Source organism: Crocodylus siamensis, chromosome 12, assembly GCF_052110815.1.
Source record: "Crocodylus siamensis isolate JL-2025a chromosome 12, ASM5211081v1, whole genome shotgun sequence".
Taxonomy (NCBI): Eukaryota; Metazoa; Chordata; order Crocodylia; family Crocodylidae; genus Crocodylus; species Crocodylus siamensis.
In genome coordinates this window covers 45,302,243-45,326,424 of record NC_143406.1, presented here as the reverse complement: position 1 = coordinate 45,326,424, position 24,182 = coordinate 45,302,243, and the positions used below count along the sequence as shown (strand labels likewise).

The 24,182-nt window shown below is 42.6% G+C and overlaps 1 protein-coding gene across 2 annotated transcripts in view; it reads right to left on the bottom strand.

The window, feature by feature from the left end:
- The window catches only part of USP22 (ubiquitin specific peptidase 22), a 180,406-nt gene that overhangs the window by 99,460 nt on the left and 56,764 nt on the right, over window positions 1-24,182 (bottom strand). For both annotated transcript variants that reach the window (XM_090024813.1, XM_090024814.1), the window contains exon 2: window positions 3,817-3,949. In XM_090024813.1, coding sequence (XP_089880939.1) covers window positions 3,817-3,949 — 133 coding nt within the window. The remainder of the gene's footprint in view (window positions 1-3,816; window positions 3,950-24,182) is intronic.

Sequence of the window (24,182 nt, the reverse complement as noted above, 5' to 3'; positions counted from 1 at the left end):
TTTGCTATGCAAAATGTTGCTCAAGTGAATCAAATTACAATTAAAAGGTACCTTATACCCAACTGTACTTTTAATACCCCAAATGGGATGACCAAATATTAAACTGAATGTTGGGAAAAAATTAAGACCTTTATATTTAAGAGTAAAATATACTAAACCAGAGATTCCCAAACTTTTTCTTATTGTATACTCCCTTCCAGATTCCAGCTGTCTGCGTTTCCCTAGCAGCACACATTTTATCATTTTAACCCCCTAAATGCCAATTATTATTACAATGAAAATTAAATCTGCCATTATACAATATCTCCCACGTACCCCCTACCCTGGAGATGTCTTACATGTTCCCAGAGGTATGCGTACCAAGTTTGGGAACACCTAATAAACAAACTATTTAAGCATTTTAATGTATAAGGAAGGATACATTTGCTAGAAAGACTTGGGTATCATATTTATTTTAATAATACTCCTCCCATCGAGCACATAAAACTGGTTCACCATATGAGATCTACTTTTATCTGTTAAATCAGCTTTTCGCTGTTTAACCAGTTACATTTTTAAATATAAACTGGACTCCATCACAGTTATATCCAAGTGCAAATCTTGCGGTTTGAAATCTTGTTTAATGTAATAAGTGATTCTAACCTCAACTCAAACAGAAAAGATGAAAGTGGACGTTCCTGTCTTCCTTATTAACTCTGAACGAAACATGTCAGTATTTCTCAACAGAGACGTCCACATTACTGTGTAGAGGGTGTGCCATCACTGCTCAAATGCTGCATTAAATTCAAATGTGTCCTTTTAGGCTTGTTGAAAACCTCCTTGAACCTCCTTGATATTGGAATAAATTGTCAATTCTGGTTACAAAACATTCATCTGTGTATGTACAAGTTGGTTATCAAAAAGGTCCAATATGAAATACACACAAGCGAAGAGAAACAGGATCCTACATGTAACAACCCCATCTCCACCCCCCACAAAAAAAGAGCAAGTTCACAGTTTCTGAATTACTATTACTCTAGTTTCTTTTAAAGGTCTGAGGATTTAAAATACACATAATACCAGTCTAAGACTGCACTTGGAATTAAGGAGGGAGTAAAAGGTGCAGAGGAATAAAAGTGATCAATTTTCAAAACATCATTTTCTTTACAAAAGACATCATTTTCTTTTAAGTACTAGTTCATGTATTAAAAAAAAAAAAACCTTGCGCAATCTTCCATTGCTGGGGTTTTAAATTCTTTATTTTGGGCTAGAGCAGACAGAGATCTTATAATTTTTTAAGCATCTAGCTACAAAAGGACATAGCTTTTATAAATACAATTTTTTTCCTACTGAACACTGTACGTGCAGTCCTGTTATAGGAACCATTTATGCTCTTGTAAATCACTGCTAGCCTTTATAGCTTTCAAGTTCTGTTGATGATTGCAGTAGGTACACAACCTTTTGCCAGGCTAACTGGATTTTATTCTGTGTCTTATTCAATGAGCGTTTCCTAGCTGGATTCTACTCGTTTTCACTCCAAGAAAAAACCTGCTCCTTACATTTTAAAGGCTGATTTGACCACTCTAAATGGTCAAGTAACTGTCTGCCTAAAATTACTAGAGGTAATTTTGCAGTAGTTTTTTTATTTGTTTGTTTGTTTTAAATAATTCTCCATGGAACAGCTCCAGTATCCCCTATGGAAACCTTTCGTGATCGTTTAGTACTGGCCTCTTCACTTCTTCTGTCATCATTATGTGAGGGCTGATGCTAAAGCTGCCATCATGCTCCTGTCATCTGGAAACTTTAAATAATTCCACTTTTGTAGAGTTATTAAAAATAAGAGGTAGAGCATTTAGGTAAGCAATGATGAAAGGAACTGATGCCTTGCAGAATCTTTGCAGGAAGAGGAACTGAAAATGAAGAGAGGAGTAAGGCAGCAGGTAGAAAGTTAATTAAGGAATATAAAAAAAAAAATCAAAATCCATTTACAAAATAGAGGTTCTACCCATCTCTGGAGTCTGGTGACAACACTAACTCAGCTTTGTGTTATTACAGTGTCTACCATTTCAAATAAAAGCTAGTCTTGAGAGAGACACTGTATACATGCTTATGCAAGAGAGTCACCATACTGTGTGCATCTTCATAGCTAATACCTGTTCCCTAAATCTGCCTCATTTCTTGGAGAGAGATACTTAATTCCCAGCTAATTATCTTAAAAAGTTTACCTTCCATTCAAAACAAAAAGCTGCATGCCTTTGAAAAAAAATACAGAAAAGCCATTCAGGATCTGGAAGAGTTTAGTGTTTTAGCTTCACATACATTCTCACTGGCTATGAAATGTTTCTATTTTTACTCCTGCTTTGCGAACAGGGTGAGCCACTCAAGAAAACCCCAGATGCTAAATGAAATATTCTTATTTTACTTACCTTTGCTGATAAGCATCTTGTTATACATCATTATAGTCTGCTGAAACCTAGATGCTAAGGTTTAACACTCAGTATCAGTTAGGCTGGAACTTGCTACTTTCTGGGTCTAAATGAAGTAAGGTTATTAGAAGGCAAAAACCTTCTTTTGGTTTATTCTGCTTCAGAAGGATAACAAGTAATATCAAATGCACAATATTGAGCTAACTGCATAACAGCAATCATAGTACAGTGAAAAATGCAGTAATGTTATAGCCCCAAACCACCTAAAAATAATCTGCTAGCAAACCACTGGACCTTGAAAATAAGTGTGGTGAACTTTTTTTTTTTTTTTTGAGGTAATGGATTCCTTAACTTCCTTTCTCCATTTTTTGTGTTTCTTTTCATAAGAGGCGAAGCTATATGGCTACAAATACAATCTAAAGTTATTGTAGCACCTAAAATAATGATTTTCCATCACATTACTTTTTCATAAGTTTTTATTGACATGGGTCTAAGCATGGCCTACCAAGGACAATCCAATTGTTTGACTCAGTACATTTCAGTCAGGAAAGAAGGCAGGAAAAAGTGGTTAGTTAACAAGCTAACTCTGAGAAGCTGAACCTCAGTATCCCAATGTCACAGTCAACCAATTTCCAATCAACACTAACCAGGTTGTTCTTAAGTACCATGAACTAAAAACACCATTGTTATCTGAGAGTAAAGATTGATTCTCTTGGTTTTGCAGGTCACCCAGCAGTGAAGGTTGCAGGATCCCAACTTCATGGGCGTTTGGCAGATGTAGAGGTAGAATGGAAGACAGTTCTTCTACTATCAGTATTGCACTTCTGACAGCAGTTGAATAATTTCTTGTCATTAACCTAAGCAACATACGACTAAAAACAGGAAAGGAGTGCAGAAACCAATATATTTTTTAAAATATTTTTTTCTGAACATAACTTCATTAACTTGCAGAGTGTGGGGATTTGTGAATTTCATAAGCAATAATGAATATGGATTTGACAATTCAATTTTTATGTTAGTTATTATAAACAAGTGATCTAACAAAAAGTTAAAGATAAAACCTGAAATGCCAACAAAAACACATCACTTACACAAGAGAGGTCACTGCAGGGTATGCCTCCCAATCCCCTCCCCTTCCTTTTCTAAAGAATTTAAGTCAAGAAGTATCAAGAGAGAGTAAAAGTTGCAATTATGAAACCTTAGGTTATAATAAAGAATGCATTAATGTTACAATAAAAATAGAGCTGATGCTACTGTGCATTTAGAAAAAAAAGTGCCACAGGTTTAGTCCAAACAGCAGATGGACCTTCCTGTCTTAATGAGCTGTGTTTTGGTATGTGCCATGCTGTTAGAGATCAAGCTCTGAAATGGGTTAAAAGGGTGGAGGAGGTAATCCTGGGCAAGGACTTACCTAAGTTGTGTCGCTTTGTCTTCGCGTGCTCGTGAATATGTTTCTTTGTGAAACAGCCAAAGAAGACACAGTAGAGGCAAGAGTGAAGTCTGTTCAGGTGGGCACCACACATGTGACAAATACACGACTTTGCCTGAAACACACAAATGAACATTCTTGATTAATAACAAACCCATTCACAAGGGCCAACACACTATTAACCTCTTAATCTACATGTGCTGCATTTATAGTAAGCGTAGCTGGAGTCCAAATAAAGTGTAAACAAGCTTTTAGTAGACAGCAGAAATAACTTAAGTTCTGTCTCTCTAGGGCAAATGCAACTGTAGGCAGTGGCAGCAGAAATTTCTCTACTTCTCCAAAGCATTTCAACATCTTTAATCCAGAGCGGATCCCTTTTAAGACCAGACAACAGCCACACTCATTTCTTGTTCAGTTTCACTATTGTAATCAATACCCTGTCTGGCTTATACAACAGATTTTTGGCACCCATCACCTGGAGGGTGGTGCAATAATCACCAATATATTCCATATGAACAAACCAGCTATATAGGTAAGCACATTTGGTCACACAGTGGGGCCGGCTTTGAACCAAGTTTGGAAGGTAAAAGAAATCCCATTTCCTGAGCTTCCCTGTGTAACAAGGTATATGATGAAAGCCACTATGATTCATTTGAAGTCAAGAAGAACCAAAAAGAAAAAAAAAGAAAAGAAAAGAAAAACAACCTAACAGTACACTTTGCCTCCTGTTGCTACGACAGATTTTAACTACTAACACCAGCAAAGTAGTGTTCAAAAGGAGGAGAGAAATGATAGACTTAATCCTTGATTGAAAGTATTCTTTAAATCAACAGTCCATAACACTTTCATCCTCTTGGCATCAAAATTAGATGCTCCAATAAACCTCTTGGGAGATTCCTTTTATTCCCAATTGGTTAAAAAATTAGGAATTGAGAGAGTACAAGCGAGCACAAGCACAAAAGCATGAGCAAGCAAGATCGAAAGCACGATACACTATTTAGCAATCAATATTTTAAGTCTTTTTAAGACCCATTGCCCTTGTTTGCAGAGTGGCAACCAGAATGATTCAAGTTTAAATCATTTCTCAAGTGCATCTGGGAGATGCAGTCAACTTTAATTCCAGCAGCAAGGGACTAAGTGTCCTGAAATCAGAGAAAATGGAGTTAAAGGTCAGTCACACACTTTACTGTGGTGGTTTAACTGTTCTCCAACAGCTCAAAGCTACAAATAGCACTTGGGCCCTCTTACAATAACGAATGAGGAAAGAGCACCTCTACCCTGAAATATAGTGATAAGTTTTCCCGATGTTACTTGAAAAAAAATTGTATCTTGAGTCTTGGACTGTTCAAGTCACTAGACAAGTGCCATCATCTAACCCCCCTCCCTCCCCCAAGAGTTAATCTTTAACAGTATTTGCCCACTTTCCCATGACTAAAAATAATGCCACAAAAATGATACCAGATTGACATTTTGCTTTCAGACCATCCCTGGTGTTAAAAATTAATAACAAAGCTTACAGCCTGTTACACTGTATAACATTTTCAGCTGCTTCAAAACAAGACCCAAATTTTGAATCACACATTTTGTGCATTCCAAGCTTCCAGAAATCCTATTAGATGAAAATAGATTAGTTAAATCCAACTGCACACACACCTATATTAAGAAATATTTTAAAACAGGACCAAATAGCTCGCTTCCACCACCGCAACTTTTATCTTAAGAAAATGTTGCAGATCTGTCTGTCCAACGACTGACTGTTATTCTTTGGTTGCAAACACTAAATATGATTTCCCTGTCTCTTAAAGATTACTGCTATGGTAACACTAGCAACTGCCCTTTTCACATCTTAGCTAACTAAGACTGGAAGTCCTTTAGCAGATGATACAATGAGCCAGCCAGAAACTGAGTGGGCATGTCTATACATTCATTAATGTGTCATAATTACAGCGCATTAAAGTTTAGTGCCAGTAATTATAGGTACTAACTTAACGCGCCGTAAATCTGCGCTACTGCACAGTAGTGCCAGCGCCCATTTTTTATGTGATGCTAATGCTTGGTAGACCAATTCTACTGTGCATTAGCACCGTTTTTGCTGACCGTGTTAATGGACAGTAGTTAACACCGTCGGCAAAAACGGTGCTAAAGCACAGTAGAATTGGTCTACTGAGCATCTAGCATCTCATGTAGATGCACCCAGTATCTCTCACTTTTACTGCTTTTCAACCCATCCCATAGAATATGCAATCTTGAATCAAATCAAAATTAAGCAGAACAATGAAACATTGAAATAATCTAGACTTAATTATGAAGAAATTCAACTATACACTTAGCAGCTGAACTTTTCTTTCACCCATGTGCCTGTGTTTGTTTCAATTTTTTTCTGGTATTTTTAGAAATACAGTTTAAAAGAGGGTAAAGAAGTATCTAACTTCTTTTTAAAGGAGACTCCCGTCTCCTTTTCACTTTTCTGTGCTTTAAAAGGTGCTAAGTGGGGGGGAAAAAAATCAAGCAGACAAAAATGTGGCAAAGGGTTTTTTTCATCTTTTATCGGATCAACTTGCCTAATACATTTCCTGGATCATTATGGTTACACTACCAATCCATCCCTACTTTAAAAAAAACCCAGTAATCAATTGGTTTATTTAAAACCCTCCTGTCCTCATCTCTTGAGGCTGCAGACTAATAGCAACTACAGCAAAATGCAGTACTATAACCAAGTGTTCAAAACACTAAATTAGATCCCAAAGTGTCAAAAGCCTAGCTTCAAATCTTAAGCTTTTCTTCAAATGGTATTTTATGGGTCTAACTTCTAACTTTAGCCTTTAGGGAAGCCTCCTGCCTTCAGCTGTACCCAGAAATGCAGGTGGAAGAGGACTCCACTATTCTTAGCCTAACACCCAACATAGGAAAGCAGTTAGAAATTTCTGCTCCCTAGCCCATCCCTCACTATGCTGCCTCCTGGCTCTCACACCTGTTCTCTTTACCTAGCCCAGCAGCGCTTTATCTTTAGCCCATGGGCCAGATTCAGTCATGGAGCAGAGTCACTCAGCCTTTGGGGCTCCCCATAGGTCTGGAAAACTGGTGGTGGAAGAGTGGTAGCAGTGTTAATTGCTCCCAGAGCCATGCTAATTACTGCTCCCTTGCTGCCAAATTGCCAGACCTATGGGGAGCTACATGGTCTGGAAGACATAACCCTGCAGCCCCGACTGCACCAGCATGAAGTCAGGCTGGCACATGATGTTGTGCCTCAGCCAGATCCAGCATGTGAGGTCACGCTGGCACACCAGATCACACCTGTGGTCCTACCCCATGTGCTGGGCCTGCCATGCATCCAGTCTGTAGGAACAGAAAGGTTGAGCATGACTGACCCAGTCTCCTGAATCCCCTCTCTCTAACCTCGTCTTGATCATTCACTCAGACGCACATGAAGAACAGGAGACTGTATAACGGTAAATTATTCTGTCCATTTGGAAAAATAGGAGACCACAGGGCAGATCCAGTGGTGCAGTTGCATCCCCCACCCCTTTAATTTCTGCTCGACCCAAACTTTAAAACCAACTGCCTAGGAGGGCAGCAGCATTTTATTCAGACAGTGCCGAGGGAGTCAGTGGACTATATGGCTCATTATAATCTGCCTAACTCCTGCTAATTCCTCTTCACATGTTAACAGAGAGATGTTAACAGCTCTCTCCTTTTTAATGGTCTTGATGTTCCACTATTCAAAATATCCTTTCTTCTGCATTTTTGCAGTTTGTTATCCATTTCTGAAGATGTCAACCTTCTAGTTCATAGTCCAACAGAAGTTCTAGTTCATAGGCCGGGTATTATTAACTCCGGTATAGAAATGACTGACAATGAAGTATGGGAGACACTGTCAAGATGCTCAAGACTACTTCATTTTGCTCTACAAATCTGAATAAGAGATGTACATTTAATTATAATGACCACAAGACCAATGAAACACTATCTTCTGACTATTTTTTGCCTAGTTTGTCGTGCTTTTTAAACTTAAAGTACACTTATTTGGTAGATTATATTAAAAATAAAGTTATATTTGTTTTTGCTCTGATAATAATAAACTGAAAAATGTAGTGTTGGCCCCTACTATGTTAGCAAAGCTTACAGTTCTTTTCCAAATGGAGAAAAGCTGCACCACACCATTTGAACCCCCTTTTTAAAATCCTAGATCTGCTCCTGGAAAACCAGATCAACTTTCCATAGAAAGAAAGCTGCCCAGCAGCATTTTTGTCATTGGGAGACTGCAATAATCTTTAGCTAAATACATAATAATCACAAGACTCTGGAAATACTACAAAAGGTTGGAAACTCTGGAGATGGGAGTTCAATTTTATGCATGGCTAAGCTCTATTCACATCACTTACTAAAAACGAAGACAGTGGTGACTAATATCATTTCCATACTCTAAATGATTTTTTAGCCCATCCTCCAAAAAGTCCTAAAAGGGTACTGAGCTTACTAGGTTAAAAAAACAGGGCATGGAATATACACAAGGGAACTGGTAATGACAAGGTGCTTTATGTATCACTCATCATCCCAAGATAAATAAGCCAATTTGTAGATGGCTGTGATTTTCTGACATTCCATATGACAACACACTAAATGGGAGTAAAAGGAAAAAGGCAGGCTTTAATATGGCAAGTAAATGGGGCTGCTGACACTCCCAGCTGTCTGGAATTGTCAGAACAGTTTGCTATTAATTTCCTACCTAAAGGATGGCAAATAACCAAACACTTATGAAGAGCAATTCACCAGCCTGAGAACGCACTGCCTTGACAGCACTCCTTGGCATGGCAGCTTTTGCGCCAAATCTCACTTTCTGGGCCAGCATGGATTTCAAATGCAACAAAAGCAGCAGCATGTTGGGCGTAGAAGCAGTTTGCATGTCATTTAACAGCAGGGTCTCTAAACAACACAGTAGATTCAAATGGCCATACATGGTCCCTGCTTGTATCAGCTAGGGTGGTAATAAAGAGGGAAAGACTATAGAAGGTTTAGCAGTTCTAAATGCATCTCTAGTGTTCATGGCTTAAGCTGTTTCCATACCTGGGTACAGAAGCCACTAACATGTGTTAGGTCTCCTGTGATCAGAGAACAATATTTGTGTATGTTCACAAGAAGAGCTAAATTAGATAATTCTATCAGGAAAAATGGAGGGAGTTGGAGAGGTTAAAAGTTATCAAGGCAGACTTCTCCATAGGTCTGGGATGGTTTAGTTGGGATGATCCTGCCTTGAGCAGGGGCTGAACTAGACCTCACAAAGTCCCTTCCAGCCCTACTTTCCTTTGGTCTTATGTAAACTCCCATGTAACATTTAAAGGTATTCCAAGAAACAAAGAAATGCATTGTCAATATTTTAGCAAGGGCTCCCAACAACACCTTTGTCTTGTGATACCTCTTGTGCACCAGTAATACCTATCATAGAAGATGGTGAAGACCCACACTCTAATCTTTCTCTCCTATTTTAAATTAAAAAAGGAACTTTCATAAATATGTAAGAGAAGGTTGTAAAGAGTGGAAAAAAGAACAGGCTTTATAAGAGGAGGTAAGCCTATCCTCTAGAAAGGTTTCTACCTCTGATCATACCATCATTTTAAACCGTTAGGAAGGAAACTGGTACATAATTGCACAATGTAATAAAATGCATGTCTGTGCAGAGTCCATGTACTGGAACCTTGGAAGTATCTTTCGTCACCAGTTTGTCACTGTGATTAGGTTAGCTCTAAAAACAAGTCATCTATTTTTCAAAAGTATTACTCTAGCCTAAACTACACATATTCCTTGCATAGCGTTGCTTAACTGGGTCCAAAACAGGGGTGAACTCCAAAGACAGGAAGGCACCACAAAATGCCATTCAGTTTGGAAGCTGAACTTTGAGGTGGGCTTCTTGTGAATGACATAAGCCTTTATTATTCTCTTTGCACAAATGTCACAGTAATTATTAGGCAGAACAAGCTGGTAATCCCAGAGTAGAGAGGTAAGAACTTTAATCTGTGCCAAGAGGCTAAGAAGAACCTTCCAGTGGAACTTTTTTTCTAAATTCCAACCTAAGCTACCAGGAATCGTCATACCAGCAGAAAAAGGATGTTTCTAAATTTGAAGTTCCTAAAATTAGAATTACTGCTACTAACAATTGTGCGTTTCTCCAGCAGCTTCCATCTGCGAACATCTGCACGCTCTACAAACAAACAAATGCGGCCTCGGCACTTCTGCGGGAAGCAAGCATTTCCCATTCTCTCCAGCCCTCCTGCCCCCAACCGCCCACACGTGAAAAATGAGTTAGGGAACAGTTTGCCCAAAGTCACACTGGAAAGCCATGGCAGAGCTAGGAATAAACCTGGGTTTCCTGTATCCTCCACCCCCTGTCTAGATATGCAAATACAAATGAAGTGTACTGTCAGGCCAAAGGTTGCGATTATATTAAAATAATACTGAAGCCATACAACCGGTGGGGGGGGGGGAAGAGAGGGAGGGCAGAGGCATCAGGGAGGGGTACTGACTTTGTGTCTGATCCCAGAGGCTTCAATGTCTCTGGGACAGCTCATTAATATATGCAGTGAGATGACACAGAACTTGTAAACATTTTAAAAATGATCTTTTGTAATCTCTTCAACAGTCATCTCATCACAGTCAATGCCCTTGCGTCTTGGGAAAGCAGAGTATACAAGAGGCAGCAGGAGATTCATAAAAGCTTGGATCACATCCTTTTGTCTTCTTCCCCAGTGACAAAAGCAGACAGTCACAAAAGGCTGTAATATAATAGACCATGAGCCTTTTCTATATTTAAGATGAAGGCCCAAAAGCAATTAATGGTCAGATTTTTTTTTATCTTAAAAGTTTTGTAGGGGGGAAAAAAGCTAATATTAAATGAAGGCAGACAAGATTTATTACTCCCGAGGTGCTAGGATTATGTGCAAAATAATGAATTCAGGTCAAAATATCTGCCTTACAACGTTTCTAACCATCTTAGCCATCACCACTCTGCCTGCATTTATAAGACTGAGTGGGTGGGTCAACATGAGATGCTAACTGCGCAGTAGCATGCCAGGCAAAAACCATGTTAATATGCAACTGCGCAGTAGTATGAGGCTACCGCACAGTAAGCATCACTAAAAAGCTATGCACCAGTGGCACTGGGCAGGAGTGCAAGTTCACTGATTTAGTACTTGGTTAACCAAGTACTAAACTTAATGCGCAGTAACTACAGTGCATTAATGAACATGTAGAGATGCAATACACTGGACATATCTAAGACACATGTCAGCAGCGATTTTTCTTAGCCATTAGACTGTTAGATTTAAGTCTGTCTGAAAACTTTTAATCTTTATTTTCACAACAAGACAAGAATCAACTTTCTAATAAGGAACGGAGATTCTCTACCTCTTTGATTAACTGGTGTATAAGCACCTCTTCCCAAGATGATACAGGGCAATAGGAGTCAACACATTACTTCTGAAGCACTATTTATTTCTTCAATCTATTAAAATAAAGTGTTGTTTATTCACTTCCTAGGGGAAAAAACACAATCATGAACTTGTTCCTATATGGAATCTATATAACGTCTAAGAAAGAGTTCCCTTTTTATGCAGTTTTGCTTTTACTTCACGATCAGGGCATGTGTACAAGGCAGACAGTATTTTGGTAGTAACCATGGAAAAAAAAAACAGATAAAAATACGGATTTCCCCCTTTACCCAAGGAAAACAGATTTCTCATTGTAATGGACAAACCTCTGGATTTTGCCATTTTGCAAAGAGCTCTCTGTAGGCTGGCAGAGTTCCAGCTTGCAAGGGGCTGGAGGGAGTGGGAGAAGGGTGGTCAGGCAGCGGGCACCATGCCCATGTATACCGGGATGTATTTGGTGGCTGTGTTGGTCCGAGACAAAAAGAAATGCAAAACTCTAGAACTCTTGGTTCAGAGATGATACCTTTTATTAGACCAACTAACAAATTGCAAAATGATCTTTTTCTACAAGGTTTCAGGCGCACACAGCCTTCCTCAGGGTCAGGGAAAATTAAAGATGGTAAAAGTTCCCATGAGTAGAAAATAAACTTGTATTAATAAAAATTAAATTAAATTCTATTAACTACATTAATTAATTAATACACACACTCCCAGGTGGACAGGGGGAACCTGTGCCTCCAGATCTGTGCATGTGGTGGGGGCGGGCAGTGGTTGCCCACTGTGAGCTCGGGCCCTGCTGCCCTTCCCTGGGGCCTCTGTAGTCTAGCAGGTGCAACCATGCAGGAAAGTTCACTGCCTCTGTGAGTTCCATGTTGATCTGGCAAGGCACCACTGCCCCCACTGCTGCCATACAGGCAGGGGACCCCTTGCCAGGGCAGCATGGAGCTTGCAGCAGCAACAATGAGCCTCCCCACGCAGCCCTGCAGTGCCAGGTAGCAGCCCAGTATGGAGGCCCCAGGGGAGGGCAGCAGAGTGGGGACCCCAGCCCACACCTGCCCCTGCCCCATGCACAGATCTAGGGGGCATGCCCCCCCATACACCCAAAGGAGTGCGCATAGCAGCAGGGAGACAGCCCCACCCCACCTGAGCCCATAGCAGGCAGGCAGCAGGAGCCACCACCTCCTGCAGTTGGCAGAGGACGGTGAACTCAAGTCCCTGGCCTTGTAGCCCTGGCAGCTGGGGGGGGGAAGGGAGGGGGAGGCAGCAAGCCTAGGGGGCTGGGAGGTGTTGGGGGCTGGGGGGCTGTGGCTTGGGACTGAAGGGCCTGGACCTGCATTCTGTGAGCTAAAGGGGCAGGAGGAGCTCTAATTTTTCATGATAAAAGACCCAAAATCAAATACTAAAAATGTATAGGTATTTAGAATTTTTTATATATATATTAGTGATTGCAGCACTGGTAGGTTTCCAAATTGCTTTAAAATTGTGAATATATCAAGAAAGCATTGTGTTCAACTGATACATATTTGCAATATTTTTTTTAAAGTGGGCAAAACCAGAATCCCTGGTAATAATGCACTTCCGGAGTCCTTGCTAAATGCATAGGAAGTCCACCTCAAAATAACACTGGGCAGAAGGCAGGGCAGAGTGGCACCTTAGAGACCAACAATAACATTGAGATGGCATAATAAAATACAGCTAACCTCTGAAACTGGCTTATTCGGCACTTCATTTGGATCTTTTTCCTGATGCTATAGTAATGGAATAATTAATCAGATGGCAAAGGAGGCCACTACTGGATAGCAAATCTGAAATTAAAAGGATTTTTTTCTACATCGATAGGTTTGTTGCCTCCTACTGTAACACAGACAATATACTCATCAACTTTTAGCTTAGTGGGGCAGAATAGGAGTATGTGGAAAATTCTTTTAGAACTTTTCTGTAAACAGGACACCTGGATCCAATCAACTGCACAGAAATTAGAGTACAGGAAGGATGTTAAATTTATAATTAAAAAATGAATGTCCTACCTTGTTCATCACATCATCTTTCTCAACTTAAGTACGAATGAAAATACGCTATTACTGCTACCTTAACAGCACAGCTTGCTCTCTCGAGTTTAATTTCATCAGCTTTAGAGAAAATTACAATTTCTGGGGGCAGTCAAAATAATGCTTCTTCCTACAGTGAAAAACTGGAAAAGGAAATTGAAAGTGTTGCTGGACATGTCGGGAAAGAGGTCCAAGTACAGTTTTTCAAGGAAACTCCTCCTTGTCTTCACTTCACACGGACTGTTTCATAGTAGCTAGGGGCAGGAGGGACGTGAACATATCATCTAGCCTGACCCCTTGCCACAGGCAGGAATGAATGCTGGGTTCACAAGATCCCAGACAGGTGATCATCCAACCTCTTTTTGAATTTACCCAAGGTAGGGGTGAGGACCACTTCCCTAGGAAGTTGGTTCCAGATTCTGTCTAGATTTCTTCCTCATTACGCTTTCCTCTTAAAGAAAATGCATCTCAGCAGGGGCGGGAGTTTCTCTTGCCCTTCCACAAAGCTCAACTCCCACTCCCACCTGAACAATGGGACAGGCTAAATTTAACTGTTAGAATTTCAATATCTCTTCATGCTAAGATCACCAGAGTTTTCAAGTGCTTTAACTGCATATGTATTGCCACAAAAGTGCAAAGCCAACTGGTTGCTCTGGAATTTCCCTTTTCTGATGCTTCTCAATTCCAAGACTTTTAGCAGTGTTCCTTCTCTATTTATAACTGAACACATGTGAAAGACACACCCACAACAGCCTTGAGATCATGGATCTATTATTTACTGTGCAGGAAAATAGTTTAGTTACACAGGGGGTAAAAAGCTCCCTGTTCAAATTTGCTGATAACACTAAGGTGTGGGGGGATGTGGGCACTCTAGAAGGGAGCAATAGGCTACAATCGGACCTAGACAGGTTACAGGGGTGGGCGGATGAGAACAGGATGGGATTCAACACCGACAAGTGCAAAGTGATGCATCTGGGGAGGAACAACAGGCTCCATACCTACAGGCTGGGGGACTCCCTTCTCGTCAGTGCAGAGGCAGAAAAGGATCTGGGGGTCATCACTGACTCCAAGATGAACATGGTCCGGCAGCGTGGGGATGCAGTCAGGAAGGCCAACCGCACCTTGTCGTGCATCCACAGATGCATCTTGAGCAGGCCCAGGGAGGTGATCCTCCCCCTCTATGCGGCACTGGTCAGGCCGCAGCTGGAGGACTGCGTCCAGTTCTGGGCGCCGCACTTCAAGAGGGATGTGGGCAACATGGAGAGGGTCCAGAGGAGGCCACTCATATGATCAGGGGGCAGCAGGGCAGGCCCTACGAGGAGAGGCTACGGGACCTGAACCTGTTCAGCCTCCACAAGAGAAGGCTGAGGGGGGATCTAGTGGCCTGTTACAAACTAGTCAGGGGGGACCAGCAGGCACTGGGGAAGTCCCTGTTCCCCCGAGCAGTGCCAGGAGTGACCAGGAATAACAGTCACAAGCTGGCAGAGGGTAGATTTAGGCTAGACATCAGGAGGTGCTACTTCACAGTCAGGGCGGCTAGGGTCTGGAACCAACTTCCAAGCGAAGTGGTGCTGACCCCTACCCTGGGGGTCTTTAAGAGGAGGTTAGAAGAACACCTTGCTGGGGTTGTCTGACTCCAGTACTCTTTCCTGCCATGGCAGGGGGTCAGACTAGATGATCTACTCAGGTCCCTTCTGACCCTGGAAACTATAAAACCATGAAAAAAAGAATCCCAGTGCTGGATGACAACATCTGTGAGGCTTCGGCTTAGCTCAGCAAGGGCACCCCCGATCTAGCCTGGCTCGGCCTTCACCTCGGCTGCCCCGTGCTGCAGGTGACCCTGAGGTGGGCTACACCAGCAGCAGGACCCTCAGCGCCAGCGCCAAGGCTGCCACCTCCATCCTGCTCTGCAGCCCGCACCACCTGGCCCCGGCCCCAGCCCCACAGCCAGTGAGCGCCAAGCCAGGAGCCGCAGCCCTGCCCCTGCCTGCCCAGAGGATTTCAGAATGCAGGCAGCACAACACTGACTGTGATTGGTGAGTTTTTTTCCCCAAATTATATGAACTTCTTTTTAGTTATACAAAAATGTTAATGGTGCCCTGCACAGGCTGATTTGCCCCAGGCCCCACACCCCCCTAGGGTTGGCCCTGCTGCCAATGTCATTATGGTACCCCAAGGAACAGACATGGCAGAACTGGAAAAGATACTAAGTGCTGACATGGAACTCAATGCTGACTATCTCCACAAATGGTGCTTAAAGTTGAGCATCAACAAATCAGTATCATCACTCTTCCACATGGACAACTGAGCCAAGAACACGCTGAATATCAGAGTAGGCAACCACATCCTTCCCCATGAGCATACCCCAACCTGCCCAGCAGTCACAGTAGACTGTTCCCTCACCTATAAACATCACATTTAAAAGGTCGGCAGTAACATCTCTACATGGGTAACTGCTTTAAGATGTTCAGCCAGCAGGACTACTTCAAAGGGGTGTCAACTTCAAAGTACTCAGAGCCACTGCACTTGTGATGGCATATGCTCCAGCAGAAGATTGTGCTCCTGCATGGTCTAGAAGTTGTCACACTAAAAAGCTAGATACTGTACATGGCAGTACGCTGAGACTCATAACAGGCTGCACCACTTACACATGCACAGATGTACTCTCTGTACTCTGGGGCATTAGACCAAGTGATATAACAAGAAAGACCCTGATGTCATTACTGGTAATGGAGGCAAGAGATGATGAATATCACCTGCTCCACCAACTGCTAACTGAAGACCCCGAACAGATGGAGGCTTAAAAGGCTCAAAAGTCATAAACCATTCATACATGAAGCCCACAAGCTCATGGAAGAGATCGGGGATGCTGAACCAAAACACTGGGATGCAAGGGAGTGGGGTGACCGCTAGGAAAGGTCAGACCTATTCCCTACAGTGTTTTATACCAACACCAAACAAGTCCCCCATTGGGCATGACCTTGACAGAAACATGGGTCAAGCTGAACAGACTGAGATCTGGATATGGGCACTTCAAAACAACACTATGCAAGATGGAGATCTTGGACAAGCCCCTGTGCAAATGCGGTGTTCAACGAACAGCACAGCACTTAATCAAAAGCTACAATCTTTACAAATGCCCAGACAGGGAGGATGGAATCTGCACACTGAGTGATAAATAATACCAGACAGCGGCTCCTAGATCTGGAAGTTGATATCTGACGTCATATGAAAGTTTTCCCAGGCTAGCTATTCAATGATGTGCAAGTTGCTGAATCTTTATACTTTTATTTCTTCCCCTGGAAAAAGTGGAGAAAACTGTCTTGTAGGGATGAGGAGGCTCACTTACCCTTTTGTGAGGCGTGCTCAGACCACAGTTATGATTGCCACAGAATTAAAAAAAATATATTAATAACTTCCTTGAAAAGGGGGTGGGGGTGGGAATGGGAATTTCTTTACCTGTAACTGGCTTGGCATAATAATGGAATTCACAGCTGGTATTATCTGTTCCCCAGACATCTTACAAAGACAGGCTGGGCTGGTTTTATTTTTCTTCCTTTCTTGTTTTAAATTTGATCTAGGTTCCTCCCTCCCTCCCATCTAAAAGAATTGCTTTTGATACAAAGAGAGGTCTCCCCTAAGGTGGGCCTCTAAAGGCCAGAGGATCTCAGATTTGCCTAGAGTGGATCACAAAGCTGAAGCCAATGGTGAAAGTAAGTCCCCTAGGTCTTCTGAAGCACTGTGTTTTTGGACATTGAAACCAGGGTAGATTTAGGTGTTTTCTATCGCTGCTTGGTACTACCTTGGTACTGTATATAATCCTGAAGGTTTCAAATGTTTGGGTTGGGGGGCAGGGTGGAGTTACCACAACTTGTAGAGTGGGGTAGACGAGAGAGAGAAGAACAAACATCGTGTGTGTACATCTGTGTTCCCGGGCAGATTGTACTGAATTTCATCTGCTTTCAACCAACGCTCTGTTCTTCAGTTTTACAGGACCTTCAAAACACCTTTTGCAGAAACATCTGCTTTGCTGAAGACCACGGAAAATCTGCATTAGTAAGCCAGGAAACTTCCCCCAAAGCAGAAAATCTCTAGATGTTCACTATGACCTTGCCCAGTAAACGGCAATTCTTACGCCACGAATGAATAGCTGGACAGTTTACTTCCCTGCTCCGTAATGAGCAGCAGGGGGGCGTCTACAGCTTCTCTTATAAAGAAGAAAATATAAGCTTTTTCTTATAAAGAACATATAATCTTTTTCAGGTTTTGTTGTTGTTTGTTTGTTTTTTTAAGCATTCAAGTCCTCTTTTTTACTGATCTTGTAAAGTTATGGGCCATTTTCAATGGGCAGAAATTCTACCAAATACATAATGAAAGGGACCAAATTAGTGTGTGTTGGAAGACATAGATTGAGCCTTCCAAAAGGGTTGCAATGAAGTTCCTCTTTAAAGGGACATTCATGTAAAACCCCAAGGACATGTTTTGCATATTAGATATCAGACAACAGAGCAGGTTTGATGGATATCATACACCTTTTTTAATCTTCTACAGAATGGAGAATTCAAAGGGGTATGAGACACTTTGCCGTGACCAAACATGCCACAGCTGCTTCAAGACCAACAAAGGAAAATTCACTGCCTTTTTAAAAAAGGGCTTTCAGCCTTTTAGTCATCCTTGCCCAACAAAGATTGGAGTGTGATCTGATTCAAGCTACAAGAAGCTACATAAGCTCTGCTTCCTGTGGTTCCTTCATAGAAACCAATACAGAAAGAAACTGCTTATGAAAGCTTATGCACCTCTGATTTAGTTAGTCTGTAAGGTGCAAATTAACCTGTTGTTTTAGCAAGCCACAGAAACGATAAGGGTTGTTCGCTGCAACAAGCCACAGGAGTCATTAGGACCTTCATGGAACTTTTATAAGTCCTGGCTCAAAGAATCAGTGCTAGGTACAGAGGGAAATTGCTATCTCTGTTCTACTTAACTTGGTATGTCACCAAAAGTGCTCTTTGGAAGGAACAGCTGCCCCTGGAATCAGAAAACGCTAAGTCCACCATTTTTCCAAAAGGGAATTCTGGAAGAGCAATGCATCTGACTTGTTTCCACTTTAAAATGTGGACCCATTTAATTCAGCAAAACAGACTCAACAATCCTCTACATGCAATGCAAAATGAATCGCATCAATTAGTTCAGATTGTCCTCGTGAAAACAGCTAAGTCAGCATTCTGAGGATGCAACACTTGTTTGGCAGATAACGTCTTAATCTTCCTTTTACTCAAATTAGGATTTTTGCAGAGAAGTCAAGATTTCTGATACTGTAGTTTGATCTTGTTTAGATTTCTTTTTAGGGTGTTGTGGAAACAGGGGACAGGGCTCCCCAAGGAACACAGGGAAGACCCCCTCCGTTTACTGAAATAAAGCAGCAAAGGCCAGTGAGGGCTGGAGACTTCCCTTGCATCCATGCAGGGACAGCAGCTGCAGAGATTGAACAGCAAGGATCCCACACACAGCCCAATACTAAGTTCTTGCTCCCTAAGGATTGGAGAATGACCAGGAGCTACAAGTAAAACCAGATGTCTGGTAGGGCAACAGGGGTAGTCAGAGAGGTGGATACACAGCATCAGAGCACTACGGTAGGGGCGAACAGGTACGCAGCAGGACAGATGGTGACAGAGGAGTCTCCATGAACCGGGTGCTCGGAAAGGGACCCAGTATGAGGTATTCAAACCCCAGGACGTGAGGACAGGAGGGGTTGCCCCCACAAATCCCAGCAAGGACAAGCTTGGGGAGAAAGGAGCTCTTGTCCCTTATTGGCCTCCGAGACGGCTGGGAAAAGCTGTATGCTGATAGCCACAACAGCACACACAGTGACACCAAGGGGTCGCAGCGCTGATGCGGAGTGGCTAAATAGACCAAGTGAGATACCTAGATCAACTGGTGATGACTGAACTTGATTTGATTGTGGGGACACGATTATTGGTGGTAATTAACTGAATGAATGGAATGGAGGCAAAACATATATTTATATGAAATAATTTTATTCATCAAGATGGATTAAGTTCCTTCCGTGGATCACAAAATTTGAGTTCCTGACTGACCCTGAAGGGTGTCCCCATGGGGATTACTTTAAATTTGACATTTATACTCGATTAAGTTGATAAACTGATTAATTGGATGAATTAATCCGTAATTTGAGTTAAGGACCTGTGCCCTGAAAGCATATTGCTAACAGAAATCAAGACCAAGAAATTGTTACTTTTTGCGCTCAGAGACAGAGATCAGACAACACTCTTACACCCGGCTGCTCTGTGGATGGGGTGAAAGGGGAGGTGGAGTCCGCTCCCCAACTTTACTAGAAAATAGCCATGATCTAACTCTCAGCATTCTAGGAAGGATACATTTACTCCAATTTATTTTAGCAGTCAGCACCAAAATATGCTGAGAGAAGCATGCATTCAGCAAGGCAAAAATGCTTGCCTCTTCCTTTGCACGCCTTTCTAGAACATGTGGAACAGAAGTCTCCTTCCATACGTATCCTGCACAGCAATACACTGAACGAATCAAGACAACTTTGCAGTCCTGCACCTTTCCCTGTACACCTGCTCTCAGGGCCATTATAAATGGAAAAATTTGCCAGGGTCCCACAAGTCATACATGCAGAGTAAAGTTAGACTGGATTTCAAAATTCGGACGTATCCAAGGGTCCTATTTGAAAATCTTTTAAGTTCCAACTGCAGCCAGTTTATCACAGCACCAGAAGGACTCATGTCTGCACTCTCTCATGAGCATTAGCGTGCTCTCTCTCTACCCTCAAACCTCCAAAAATAGGTGAGCTTTGGTTGAAAATTCACTCCCACAAAGAAAGCAAATTCATCAAGTTTAACTTTCAAAAAATAAAAACAGAAACAGTTATAAATAGCTGAAAACAGCACCTCAGAATGAAAGCATTTGTGAAACCTTAACTGTGTCACCATGTGCAAGAAAGTAGACAAATCTTGGGTATCAGGAGAAGGTTGCAGGAAGTTTCTTCAGTCTTCCTCCCTGACCCCTCTACCTCTCTCGCAAAAGATTTTGGCAGGAAAGCAGCAGTGCTAATTTGAGCCCAGCAACTCAAAACACTGTAGGTTTTGTGCTGTCCCACATTTGTTCTTCTATCAGGTAGCTATGGGGAAGTTTCATAGTTTCATAGTTAGTAGGGTCGGAAGGGACCTGAGCAAATCATCAAGTCCGACCCCCTGCCACGGCAGGAAAGAGTACTAGGGTCAAACAACCCCAGCAAGGTGTTCGTCTAGCCTCCTCTTAAGGACCCCCAAGGTAGGGGTCAGCACCACTTCGCTTGGAAGTTGGTTCCAGACCCTAGCCGCCCTGACGGTGAAGTAGCACCTCCTGAAGTCTAGTCTGAATTTACCCTCTGCCAGTTTGTGACTGTTATTTCTAGTCACTCCTGGTAGTGCTCGGGGGAACAGGGACTCCCCCAATGCCTGCTGGTCCCCCCTAACTAGTTTGTAACAGGCCACTAGATCCCCCCTCAGCCTTCTCTTGTGGAGGCTGAATAAGTTCAAGTCCCATAGCCTCTCCTCGTAGGGCCTGCCCTGCTGCCCCCTGACCATGTGAGTGGCCTCCTCTGGACCCTCTCCATGTTGTCCACATCCCTCCTGAAGTGCGGCGCCCAGAACTGGACACAGTACTCCAGCTGCGGCCTGACCAGTGCCGCACAGAGGGGGAGGATCACCTCCTTGGACCTGCTTGAGATGCATCTGTGGATGCATGACAAGGTGTGGTTGGCCTTCCTGACTGCCCCCCTGCAGCTCCGAGCAACTGCAGTATAGTCCTCCCTGGGGATGGCCCCTCCCTGCCATTGGGTGTACGCCTCCCTTTTAGCTAGGAGACATTCTCAGATGCTTTTGGTGAGACATGGGGGCTTTTGCGCCCTCCTGCCCCCTTTGATCCGTGATGGGATTACCTCCCTTTGGGCTTGGAGGATCCTCTCCTTTAAGGAGCGACCACTCTTCTTGGACACCTGGCTCCCCTTCCCTCCGGGACCTCAGTGCTTCCTCGACTATTCTCCTTAGCTCACTGAAGTCGCCCTCCTGAAATCTAGGGCTGCTGCCTTGCTGCAGGCCTTTGCCACCTTGTGCTGGATGGTGAATTCCAGCAAGTGATGATCCCCCTCACCAGGTCGTCACGCATGGCCAGCACCAGGTCCAACAAGATGTCTCCCCTAGTGGGGCTGTGCACCTCCTGGGTTAGATGGAGGTCCTGCATTTGGACTAGGAACCTACGTGAGTGGTCAGACCTGGCTGACTGGTCTTCCCAGCAGATGTCTGGAAAGTTCAGGTCACCCATGATGACCATATCCTTTCACCTAACTACCTCCGTGAGCTGACTTAAGAATTCCTGGTCTAGCTCTTCTCCTTGGTTGGGCGGTCTGTAGTAGACCCCCACCGTTAAGTTCCTCGACCCCCTTGTATGCAGACCCAGAGCACTTCAGTGTGCCCTTCCTCTGACTCTGTGCTACCTGATGAGGATGTGTATTCCTCCTTAACATAGAGTGCCACACCGCTGCCTTTCCTCCCACACAGCCTGTAGCCCTTGATATTCACTGCCCAGTCATGCGTTGAGAATAAAAAGGAAGTTGAATCTTAAATATCATATAGGACTTCTATTTGTGCTACAGGAAGAAGCAAGAATAGCATCTTGAAGGAATGGGACTTTAAAAGAAGCGGTGACTCTGTCTTGTTAACACCTCCTCACGAGAGTCGACCCCCAGCTCACAAAGCAGGAGACGGCATAGTCTAGGAGTGGTTCCCCAGCTTTATTAGTTCACATACCACTTTTCTAAAAACTGTTGATGTTCACAATTTAATTCACAAGTTCATGCCGTTACCAACGGTGCATGCACGTGCACATGGTTTGGGAATTGATGGCTGAGGGCTCTAATCTAGTGACTGCAAAATAGATCTTGGATCCATTCCTGGATCTTCCAGCCACTGTGTGTTTAACCTGGTGTAAATCACAAACCCTCAATTCCCCTCGTCAACACTGACTGAAAGAACATCAGAGTTCCTCAGAGAAAAAGCAACACAGAAATGCAAATGGTTAATGTTTAAAACTGAACGTTCCTTTTTTATGATTTTCTTGAATGTCAGAAAAAGCCAACTGACTTCCAAGTGACTCAAGCAAAAAAAAAAAAAAAAATAGCCAAACCAGAAGAGGAATTTCAGAAATTTAAGGCAACCAGTTTTGCTTTAGAAACGATGGCAATAAATTCTCCCATAGCTACGGTCCCTACTGCACTTCTAGCCCACTTCCAATCTCTGCTCCCGCCTCAGACCATGGGCCGCTAACCCTTACCCATCTCTGGACAAACTTCTGCAGTCTTCCCACTCATAGGCTATGTTTCTGAGCTGATATGTAGACTACCTGGATTTGGAGATGTGGGTTTTCCAGAAAATTTTGAATTTTGAAAATGAAAATTTTCCAATGCCCTAAATAGAGTGTGATCTGATTTACCATGTTTATTTGACTTATATTTAGTAAATAAAACTAAAAAATACCCCATATTAATTTTATGTCCCAATAGCCACAAGTATTCGAACTGATTAGGAATATTTGATTAGGAAAATAATTAAATACAGCACACTTAATGTGGTTTAAATGTTATATTCAAGACTTTATGGGAAAAGAAATTATTTTTACTGGAATACTTGTAAAAGTGTAAAGACATTACACAATAACATGTACTTTCCTTACATTGATTGTTTAAATTCAAGGAAAAAAACAAAGACACTGAAAACTGTTGACATTAATTTTAGCACAACCAAAGAACTGTGCATGATATGCTGTGCTTTGACCTGCACAGCCAATTAGATTAATTCATGACTTGATTTTTGGTTTGGATTATTATGTGCGTATATTTACCCTCCTGTCTGCAAATTAATAAAACATATATGCACTCTCTCACACACTTCCTAGGGATAATCACCTGAAAAACATTAATTACAACTTTGAAACAGCCAAGGTTGCCTAATATTGTATTGGCATTCATTCATTGTTACTAATGAATTTTATGAAACAATGCATTTTTATAAATGGAAAATTTCCCACCCCACATCTCTGCCTGGATTCAGACCGCCTCAGACTCAAGGGTGGTTAGAGCACTTCCGAGAAGACAGAGACCCAAGTCCAAGCCTTATTCCGAATCAGGCACTTTTGCTGTCTCTTAACTCACTTACAGCAGGACAAGGCTGAAGATGATCTACCCAAAGCCAAGCTTGTAGCCAGATGGCTTGGCTTTTCCCTTACTTGAGACTGTGCCATAGTTGAACTGTCAGCTCCAAATCAAGAAGAGAAGGGGCCTGAACACAGGGCATCCTCATCTGATTAATTTGCTCCCAAGCTGCACAGCCAATAGGCCTATTCCTGAGCCAATGAGCCTGCCCGCAGTGACAGCTGCACTGCTTTTGGTCTGAGAAGGCGACCTATGCAGGGCAGAGCAGTGTGCCATACTTGAGGGCACCAGAGCTGGGGATGATGAGTTTACCATGTTGACATAACTGATGATCCAGGCATGACAGCTTCAGTGACCGAACACCACCTCTACATTTGTCATGCAAGTCATGACAACCACCCAAATAATTATTTGCATTATAGCTGTTGCCATATGGAGGACACTTTATCAAGTGTTGTTTAAACGAAGCTCTTTGAAGCGGGGACTGTCTGCTGCTCTGTATTTGCATAGTGCCTGGCACAACAAGGCCCTGTTCTTTGCTCAGTCTCTGGCACTGCTGCATCAGACATGAGCAATAATAAAGAGGCTCTCAGAACGTATGAGGCCAATTCCACTATATTCTGCGTTGCTTCACTAGGGGAGCAGGGGGTT